The sequence below is a fragment of the Mytilus trossulus genome, chromosome 10 (genome assembly GCF_036588685.1).
Source record: "Mytilus trossulus isolate FHL-02 chromosome 10, PNRI_Mtr1.1.1.hap1, whole genome shotgun sequence".
Taxonomy (NCBI): Eukaryota; Metazoa; Mollusca; class Bivalvia; order Mytilida; family Mytilidae; genus Mytilus; species Mytilus trossulus.
Window position 1 is genome coordinate 72603303 of NC_086382.1, and position 11450 is coordinate 72614752.

The 11450-nt window shown below is 32.8% G+C and overlaps 1 protein-coding gene across 1 annotated transcript in view; it reads right to left on the bottom strand.

The window, feature by feature from the left end:
- LOC134688505 (serine/threonine-protein kinase MARK2-like) overlaps nt 1-11204 on the bottom strand; it is a 107816-nt gene extending 96612 nt beyond the window's left edge. Inside the window, exons 1-4 of the mRNA XM_063549277.1 lie at nt 9436-11204; nt 3511-3713; nt 1170-1259; nt 435-490 (exon numbers count right to left, since the gene is read on the bottom strand). Of these exons, the coding sequence (XP_063405347.1) occupies nt 435-490; nt 1170-1259; nt 3511-3713; nt 9436-9582 (496 nt within the window). The 5' untranslated portion in view covers nt 9583-11204. The remainder of the gene's footprint in view (nt 1-434; nt 491-1169; nt 1260-3510; nt 3714-9435) is intronic.
- Between the last annotated feature and the right edge of the window lie 246 nt (nt 11205-11450).

The window sequence follows — 11450 nt, forward strand, 5'->3', positions numbered from 1 at the left end:
ACTCAATCATATTGCTGGTCGTGTGCAACCATTATGATTGAATCAAGTGAGAATTGAAAATTGCTATATGTTGTTTTTTAATATAAGGAGCATAACGAATTAATGCGTCAAAGACAAAATTGCTTGTTCCTCTAGAGCAGTAATTATGTGGATTATTAGAACATTGCAAGGTAGCTTATGTTACTAAATCCATACAGAAAACATGAATAGAGATGATATATATGACAATTATTTATCAAAACAGGAATGGCCAATCCATATTTTCGTTTTTGATCGGACAGTATCTGTCTGCTAGTGATGGTAATTTATCAAAAAAACTATTGACTGGGTCGGTAAAATAGTAAAACACATAATACTACGCGCGCACTTAAAAAAAAGACTACAAAAAGAAAGTGAAGCAATAGAAGTTCACACAAAAAAAACATTCGACATACCAATTATCTTCAGATTGAGATCTTTGTCGAGTAGAAAATTTTCTAATTTCAAGTCTCTGAAATAGAAAATAGTGTAAACCGCCATATTATACTAGTAATGACATGAGAGTTCCGCTTTTGACGTCAAGAAGTTACTATGAGTATAATTCGTAAAACAGAGACATGTTTTCCCCAAAACGATAAACTTTCTACTCATCATTTGACGAATCCCTTCACAATTTTGTTTTTATTCCTGCACTTAATTACAAAAGGATAAATATATATACTAATTTCTCATATGAGCAGCAACCAAAAGACACAGAAACCAAAAGGAAACTAAATGTTTTATATGAACTCGTGAACATAGAAAGTATTGTATCGCACAACATTGTGAATTCTCGAATGCAATATAACATTGGTGAATCAATTCCATAACCACTTTATGCTATTCATTAGGTCAAAACAATATAGATATGATTTATAATTAAACATAGAAATAAATCCACTCTGTTATTGAACATTATTAATAAAGAATAATTATACATGACCCTATATAAAAGAACGATATAGAGTTCAGTAGAGTTACTGATTTGAACCTGAATAATGTATTCAAGGATTATTTTTTTATGGAATAATTTCATCCTGATTTTATTAAAGTGAATACTTTTAATTTAATATTATGATACTAGTATGTATGTGTTTCTAAACCGAGGACAATATTTGATTAAATATTAAGCACACATGCATGTTACTAACCTGTGAACAATATTGGACCGATGTAAGTGATCCACGGCAGACACCAGTTGTCGAGCAAATTTTCTACACTCAAACTCGGGCAAAAACTTTCTGAAAAAAAGATTACAATACTATCAGCACTGATCAGTTATGTGTGTTTTTATGAAGGAAAAATCAAGGTGCAACAAAAAACTATTCGCTTCATTTTTGAAGGTGAGGAGAGCAATATAATTTTTTTATATATGTTTTCGACCCTTCCTCAGACTTTTGACACCAAACGGTTTAAAAACCGTTTAAAGATTAATTGAACTTTTTTCTTTTCTTTTGATATGCTGAGACAATTAGGACTAATCCCACAACATCGCCATTCAGCTATTATACCAATGATGTTGCAACTGCATACATACCATCCAAGAACACTTTACGGTGTATATATAATAAAGGCAATGAAGTAGTAATGTATAAATTCCCATCCACGTCCACTCTGCGTTTTTGTTAGATGTAATTCTGCATTGTATCAATCTAATGAGTAAAGCCTTTTTTAACTGATTTTTATAGTGTTTTCTTATTTTATACTGTTCTACAATTGTCCTAGATGAGTGGATGGTTTGCGCCTTCAAACTAAATTCAAGTTAAATCATAACACATCTGTTTTTACTTGCATATGTAGCGTTATGAACAAAATAAAAATGATACTATTCAATAAATAAGATAATCTTGTTAAAGGCGAGTTGTTGCACTGCTATATTTGTCAATGTACAAATAACACTTGTCATCTTAGCTCGCTGCTCGTTGAGAGTCAGGACTCCGTGTTGACCTATAATTGATAACTTTTTATACCTTGTGACTTAATGAAAATAGAGAGTTGTATCATTGGCACTCATACCACATTTCCCTATTTATATAGCGCCTCATTCTGAATGTGCATGTCCCTAGCCAAGAGCCTAAATTAAGTTGGTCGCTGTTTATCTTATTTTTTAGTACATACATCATAACGTTGGGGTTCTTTTTTTTAGGGGTGGGTTGGATTATTGTATCATATATACCTATCATACTATCCGGAATTATTTGTTTACATCATTTGTGTTAAACAAAATATTAACGAGGAAATTATTCAACAGACATTATGTCTGAGTAGAAAGTAGAGGAACCAGGTGTATGTCAAAGAACGTCTTGTCCTTTTTCTAAAAAAGTTTATCGAAATGTACCAAGACCTTGTTGGTGAATATTTCGTATCAATTTTATAAATCATACTCGATGGTCTTAAATTACAAATACTAGCTACAGACGTTGTTTGTCATCTTAATCACGTGTTTTATTTCACCGCGGATATATGATTACGTTGTGATTGGTTTAACGCTGTCACGTTGTGACGCTCTATGGATCCGTAGGGGGCTAGTAAATTTCAAAGGAAGGTCATGACGCCCCGTCTACTGTTAATGAAGACGTTATCTACTAATGATGTTGTGTTTCATTGTTTCTTTTTCTACAAAACGCAACAGAAAGGTCCCGCATGCGATAAATTCGTTATACGGTTCACTACTGACCATAGAGGAGGAATGAAATCCTTAGGAGATTCGGCCTTTGGCATCAGCCCTTATGGATTTGACTTACCCTCTATGGATCCATATCGGGTAAGAAGCGAAACATATACTAGTAACTTATAATAGTATTCTTTTATTTGTCTTTATGGATATAACTTTACTATTTGGTCTGTTCTTGGTGATATCCATTTGATGAGGCTCTGTATTGATATATCCTGTTATTGTATTATTGTACTATCATGGTGAACAAATTGTATTCATGTCATTCATTTTTGCTAATGGAATGTGTCTATATGATTTTTTTGGTGGTTCTTTGTTACATATGAAGTGGTTCTGTACTTGTACATCCCATCATTGTGTTGTGCTGTGTTATTTTTTTGTATTCTTGTCATTCGTTTTTGTTAATGTGCTTTGTCTATACGCCCGTATGTGTTTCTTTGTTACGTATGACGTGGCTCTGTACTCCCATCACAGTGTTGTTGTGCTGTTGTTGTTTTTTTTATTCTTGTATTTCATTATGCTTTGTCTATATGTCTTTTTGCTTTTATTTGTGATAATATTTGTTTGTTTTTATATTGATTAAGATTATAACACAATGTTGACTGCTGTACCCCTATATTTGACATTTTTACCTATTTTGTTCTGTTTGTTTTGTTCACACATTATTGTCAATATAATATAATTTCATGCGACTGTCATACAAGTGAGCCAGGAATAAGACAGTTTTCCGGTCGTTTGATGGGTTGGATTTTTGATTTTGCCATTCGTTTTGAATTTTCTCGGAGTTCGGTATTTTTGTAATTCTACTTTTTGCTTACTTCATACATAAATACTTGATGAATTCACCACCCTCTACAGATTCCAGCACTAAGTAATATCCGTTTTCTGTTTCCATGACTTCATACATCCGTACTATATTGGGATGTTGTATCTTTTGTAAAACGATTGCTTCTCTACGCACATTTCTACGAACGGATTCTTTCGCCAGTAATGCCTTCTTTGGAACTACTTTTACTGCAACCTGTATACGACGAACAACATATAGAGTCACTTTTCAGTAATTTATACACAATCATGGCCACTTTCACAATGTAATGTCTTCATGACGGTCAGTTGAAAAAAGCAGAAGACTTTAGAATTTAATACCATAGTGTACATGTACATGTCAATTGTCAATACAATAGATAATACAAAAAAAAACATCCTTTCAAAGAAAATCAAGGTGCCTGAGTGTCCAGTTAAAGGACTTACTTACTTTGCTTCTGCATTTATAGAAAACGAACATGTCTTCAATGTCCTATCGACTGCTGAATTAAGATAGATTACATACAGGAACTTTTTTAAAAATAGTGGCACATTCAAAGCTTTGTGTACAGACTGAATACACAGCCATGACGACTAGTGATGCTTTATAAAAAAAAATAAGCTATGAATCCCGGGCAGATACCTAACGGGGAAATGATTTTGCAATCTGAAGTTTGGAAAGTCAATGATATAAAACGTGTGAGAACACAACACATTAATCGGAATAGCCCTTTTTAGGGGCGTTTGCATTGCCTGCAAGATAAGTAAACTTACATTATCACAATTATACATCTTTATGCAATCGATAGCACGAAATAAGAAGAAAAAAATGTGTTGCTCTACCAAAGAACTTAATTCTTGGCGGATGAAATTTATAAGATGTGTTTGAAAGACACGGTGGTAAAATATATACGCATCTTTACTTTAATTTCATTTCCAAATCCTTTCATTCAAATCATCCTTAAAAGCCTTTCATGAAATACTTATTGGTATGTTGTGTTCGGTCCACTTTCTTGTAAGACACAATCTGCACAGAACATCACATATTTATCTTTCTTGTAAGACACAATCTGCACAGAACATCACATATTTATGTTGTCAGTTATAATAAATTAATCTTATTTTATCGCAGTCTGATCAGAAAGATATTTTTTCTCGATGCATTGATACACATTTAATACGAATTTAATTAATATGACTACAAATGAATTTACTCGACCTTTTAATTAAAAATCATTTAACAATGTCTATAATCTAACGTCTATCGTATAAGTCAACTTATTATGTATGTTGTCTCAATATAGAGTTGTTAGATTTGAACAACTGATAATTGGTAATTGCGATATATTAATATCCTGTGAAACTTTGTGGCCTTCATGTATTTAATGTTTTGTTTCGAATTACATATGTTGTTAGACCTTTGTGCTTAAAGCATTAAGATTAAAGCATAGAACATGTAATTGATATACTGCTTATTTAAAACGTTATGAAAAAAATAATACATGATGTGCATATAACTTCATTGTAAATGTCCAACATTGTAAGTAATTTCATCCTTTCAAATAGTTTTCTGTAGTAACAATCAGAACAAGATCTAAAATTTTTAATAAAGGTTTTTCTTCTTCGTCCGAATACGAGAGTAGTAAGAGTGTAAATCTTCCCAAAACTTGTGTGATATGTACATATGGACTTTTAATTAAAAGAGGGACGAAAGATACCAATGGGACAGTCAAACTCATAAATCTAAAACAAACTGACAATGCCATGGCTAAAAATGAAAAAGACAAACAGAAAAACAATAGCACACATGACACAACATAAATTTAAGAATAAACAACACGAACCCCACCAAAAACTAGGAGTGATCTCAGGTGCTCCGGAAGGGTAAGCAGATCCTGCTCCACATGTGGCACCCGTCGTGTTGCTTATGTGATTACAAATCCGGTAAATAGTCTAATTCGGTAGGTCACATTCGTGAAAGCGAAGGGGATTGTAGTTTCGACGTAAGGAACATATCCGATATCATTTGTGAAACGGTTATTCCATAACGGTCAACCAACTCGTGACGGCGTCCGTAAAATTTACGAATGGATGATTTCAACTTCACCATTTGGAACTCTTGGTCTAATGGCTTCCTTGTGAACAGTAACCCTCTATCAAGAAAATCATGATAGGAAATGCAAGCACGGGAATATCGTATCAATTGGAAGATATATACCCCGTATGCAGGTGCTGCTGGAATGTTGCTACTTAGAAATGGAAAGTTCACAATTGGAAAGCTGAAATCATTTTGTTTTCAACCGACCCTCATTGTCAATTTCTAGATGTAAGTCAAGATATGAAGCCGACTTAACTGTATCTGAAGTATCCTTTATCTCCAATTCGATGGGATAGATGCGTTCCACATAGTCACCAAATTTTGAATTGTTTAGTGAAAGAACGTCATCTATATAGCGGAAAGTAGAATTAAAGGATATTGCAAACTTCTTATCTTTCTTCCTAAGAAGTTCCTGCATGAAGTCAGCCTCATTATAATAAAGAAACAAGTCGGCAAGTAGAGAGGCACAGTTTGTTCCCATTTGGATGACGACAGTCTGTTGAAAAACACGTCAACCGAACGTAACAAATATGTTGTCAATCAAGAAATCAAGCATCGTGATAATATCGGTTTCAGAGAAAAAAAAATTTGAATCAGAGTTTTACAAAGTAGAATTTATCCTTCCCTAAGACAAGATACTTGTTTCTATGTTGACTATTCTTTTTTATGAAGCAAAGTAATACCAACTCTTTCAATTTGTCTTTTAGTTTTGAATGTGGAATACTTGTGTAAAGAGTAGAAAAGTCAAATGATTTAATACTGTTACAAGATGAAAGAGAGTTAGATTGTATGTACTCTAAAAGATCTTTGGGATTTTTAAGTATCCACATCTGATTCACGCCTCCTCTAGAATAGGCAGTTTCATAATAACTTTGAAGCCCGTCTTTGATTGCTGATAAAAGAGATGTTAATAATTTAGAAAGAGGTTTCGTGGAGCACTTGGAAGACCCAGCAATATACCGTTGTTTGTAAGGACACTTATGTAGTTTAGGTATTCAATACAGTGATGATAAAATTAATATACTAGTAATGAGGAAAAGAAGTTAACAATAACATATGTTGTACATTATGTGCAGTGGCTTTGTAATTTAATAAGTTGTTGTGGGTCCTTCATATGTTAGAGTGGATCTGCCACTTTCGAAGGATTCCAGGGTGTCAGACATACCTATTGCTTCAGGTAATGAGTTCCAATCAGAAATAGTGTAAGCCTTATGATAGAATCAAAAGTAAAAATCTTCATTGGTAGCTATTTACCTAAATTTATGTTCCCCCCTAGTACATCTATCAAAATTAGGTAAATTGTTATTGGGAACTTCAACTAACCTCAATTAGTTATATATAGCATATTTAATCTAGTCATTTTTCTTCTAATTTGTAAACATTCCCATTCCAAAGAATTTATCAAGTTGGAAACTACTCAGGGTGTTCTGTCTTTATAATTGTTAAAGACAAATCTGGCTGTCTTACGCTGTACCTGCTCAACCTGAATGGTGTGTTGCTTTTTGTCAGTATTGATCCCAGACAGGCGAAGAGTATTTGACGACTGAACGGACAAGTGGTGTGTACTTTAGGTTGTTTTATGTTTCTACGAAGAAAACCTAAGGTTTTATTTGACTTACAGTTAATATTGTTTATGTGTGTTTCCCAGTTGTATAATTTTGTTGATAACTTTTTTTCTATAGTACTCAGCCTTAAGGAAGGAACAGGTGGTTGTTCTCCTTTAAGGAGCAACATACATGTATGTGGTAAATGCATAGATTTTATAAATTTTCTTCTTTTAAAGTTGCCTAGTTTGCCCCTCCCCCTTTTCAGATTCCTAAATATGCATCGTTAAAAGATTGTTTTTCTTGTTTCATAAGATGTAACTTCCTTGTATAGATACCTCCGATGTTCCTTTAAAAGTCGTAATCGAAGCTCTTTCATCATTCAACCACAGTAAAACGCTATTCATGTAACAGATGTACTAAATATGGCTGTTCTGTGTTTGAATTGTGACACGTTTTCTCTCATTGTTTTAGTGATCTTCAAACTTCAATGGTCGTTGGGTTTTTTAATTTTTATGTATACTTCAAAGTCGAACACTTTATTTTTGCATTCTTTATTCTAGTAAATTGTCAAATTTTAAGCCCTAACACACGTTTTCATTTTTGCCTCACATAACTGATATTCAATAGTCTGCTCATCGTCTAGTGGGGAAAATTTTAAGCATTTTTTAGAAGACAAAAAATGTACCATAACATTCAAATGAGACCAAAGGTATTATTGACAGGGCACCAGCGGATCCCTCGAAGATTTTCTGCAAGGAAGGGTTCTTAAACGTGAAGAGAGCTTAGCACTTTTTACCAGTGACTAAATTTAACTATTTTTCTCCAAGTTGCAACTGGATCCCCAAAACATTGATATAATGAGGGTCTTCAACAGACATTTACAAATACAAATAGGGTCCTCAACAGACATCTACAACTAAAATGAGGGTCCACAACAGACATCAACAGATATAAAGATGATCTTTAACCGACATCAACAGATATAAAGATGATCTTTAACCGACATCAACAGATATAAAGATGGTCTTCAACAGACATCTACAGATATAAAGGGGGTCTTCAACAAACATCTACGGATATAGCTAGAGGGGTCCACATAAAACACCTACAGATATAAAGAGGGTCTTCAACAGAAATCTATAGATATAAAGAGGGTCTTCAACAAATATCTACAGATATAGCTAGAGGGGTCCACATAAAACACCTACAGATATAAAGAGGGTCTTCAACAGAAATCTACAAATATAAAGAGGGTCTTCAACAGAAATCCACAGATATAAAGAGGGTCTTCAACAGAAATCTACAGATATAAAGAGGGTCTTCAACAGAAATCTACAGATATAAAGAGGGTCTTCAACAGAAATCTACAGATATAGCTAGAGGGGTCCACATAAAACACCTACAAATATAAAGAGGGTCTTCAACAAATATCTACAGATATAGCTAGAGGGGTCCACATAAAACACCTACAGATATAAAGAACCGGGTCTTCAACAGAAATCTAAAGATATAAAGAGGGTCTTCAACAGAAATCTACAGATATAAAGAGGGTCTTCAACAGAAATCTACAGATATAAAGAGGGTCTTCAACAGAAATCTACAGATATAGCTAGAGGGGTCCACATAAAACACCTACAAATATAAAGAGGGTCTTCAACAGAAATCTAAAGATATAAAGAGGGTCTTCAACAGAAATCTACAGATATAAAGAGGGTCTTCAACAGAAATCTACAGATATAAAGAGGGTCTTCAACAGAAATCTACAGATATAAAGAGGGTCTTCAACAAATATCTACAGATATAGAGCGGGTCTACAGAAAGTTCTTTTTCTGTCCATTCTGTAGTTGACGGAAAAAAAACACAGAGTCAAAAAAAGAAACCGTAATCATTATAGTAAGACACTGAAAACTAAATATTTAGTACATTAGTTCAATAAAATGCATTGCCTTGGATGGTCTGAAAGGTTAGGACAAACAGTTTCACCTCTGTATACCTACAATTAAGAGCACTTTCTTATCGTATTTCAGTTCTGCAAGAGTCCCTTACTTTATTCTAATTGAGACCCTAGTTAACTTGTGAAATTTATAACAGTATAACTTCTTGAATTGAAATTTGATTTTAATACCTTGATCTTTGCATAAAACTGTTTAATTTTTACTTGACATATTGGTTTAAAACATTTAAATTTCAATTCTTTTCATCTTAACTTTGAAATCGTGATTGACTTAGCAAATATGATATAAAATGCATGTAAACATATTCATCACAACTTGACTTTAGTCATTCTAACCTACCTTTTCTTTGGCTATTATATGAAATCCTTGACGAACTTTAGCAAATGATCCTTCTCCAATTGTCCGACCTAATATGTAACTGCCCACTTTTTTCTTCTTATCGGTAGGGACAAAGTTTTCATCTGTAACCTTTTCTAAACTCTCCATTGTACAACAATTCAAAAGGCTTTTAACGGCAAATTATGTAATTCTATCACTTCGCGACATATTTCCAATAAATCACATGCAATCATACATAGATATATAATTAAATATTATGCCATAATCTTTCAGACTTTTTTAACTCACGATATTCATCCTTTAGAATAAGAAATTCCATGACCTTGATTCGAACTTTAGAAATTACAATTTCTTTTATTTCAGAATAAGTGTGTGCTTTATGCTTGACAATATAATGTGATGTTTTATATCCGTAGAAGTCCAAAGTACCGGTAGTAGAATTATTAAATGCACAGTAAGACACATCTAAAGAATACAAACGTCGACATTTATTGAGACGTCTTATTTAACAGTTCAGCATTTGTGTCAAAATAAAATCAAATAATTCGACGGTAAATCATTGATTCTAACGATGATCCTGTCTATGTTGTTGAAAATGAAAGCAAGATTAAATATTCTTTGACGGGTTACTCATTTTAATGGTCCGAATCAAAACAGCAACTTGTAATTAAGATAGTAGCAGTCTTTATTAGTTCACACAGATCAATGGCAACTTATTATGAAAGGAAATTAAATTGTTTAGATGCTTTTACCATATAAAAATATCAATATAATGTAATATATACGATATTTACTATTTGTGTCCCCTTTTGTTCCTAATTGTCGGAAGTTCAAACGTTTTTATTCGTACACTTTCAATAGATTAGTATTACTAATTGTTAGCAAACATTACTGGGTCAATCTTCATAACATAAAGAATACAGTATTCCTAAAAAAACATCTCCGAATTAAGCCTTGAAAATTCTTTCCGAGCATGTAAGAAAGTTCATGTAAGGCTAGCTGAAGTATAACTTTTGAGGTTCAACTGTAAAGACGTAAAACAGTAATCCTATCACTAAATGAGGAGCTTGGTTTCCTTGTTTCTTATGAACTTAAACTCGGTCAATTTTTCCTTAAACTAAAACTCAATCATACAACGTGGATGAAATGCCGCATACATGTAAATGCACTAATCAAATACTTGCTGATATTTGACCTTTTGAACGCAATATTCCATATATTTTCATATGAAATGCCTTTTGTCTTTATTATCTTTTGCGTTTAACATATTATTGACATAAACATATCACACAATAAAAAGTATCTGACTTATCTAGTCTTAGTATAATACATAAGTCCCTTGTACATCATAACATTGTACTTCAAATCCCTGTTCTCTTGGTGTTCGTAGGAATGTATTCCGTCGCGTAAAAAATCAGCTATTGGCTTCAGTGTGTATTCTTTATCATAGTCAGAACGATTATAGACAGTTATAATCCATGTTTGATCAATCAGAATTAAAACTGCGATATAATTAATACCCCCTGTCTCAGTTTAAATGATCCCTTGTTTTATACCCACACAACATTTAATACAAGAGTTGATACAGTTTTTTAGGGAACCAGTGATGCAGAATGGCTGATACCATAGTGTGAATTATATCGTTATAACCACTACATCTTAACTTTTGTAATACTGCCATAGACCTTCTTTGTAAGGTTCAATGATACTGTTTAACATTTTTCTATTAATATTTGCATATCTGATAAAACTTTAAATCTCGTTAAATCTCGTCTTTATCTTGTTAAAGTAGTAATAGAGGAAACAATCTTTTACAAAAATAATTATTCATAATTTGATTGTAAAGTTTTATGCTACTTTCATTGATACTACACAAAGTTTACAATCGGCCAGCTAAGGAGAAGAATATAATATTTGGTATTTAATTTTAAGTAATAATTAAGCCACTTCAATATCGCAAACTGCATGTTTTACTCTTTGTGAAATGAAGTATTATTGCAACGTCTCGAGGTTTT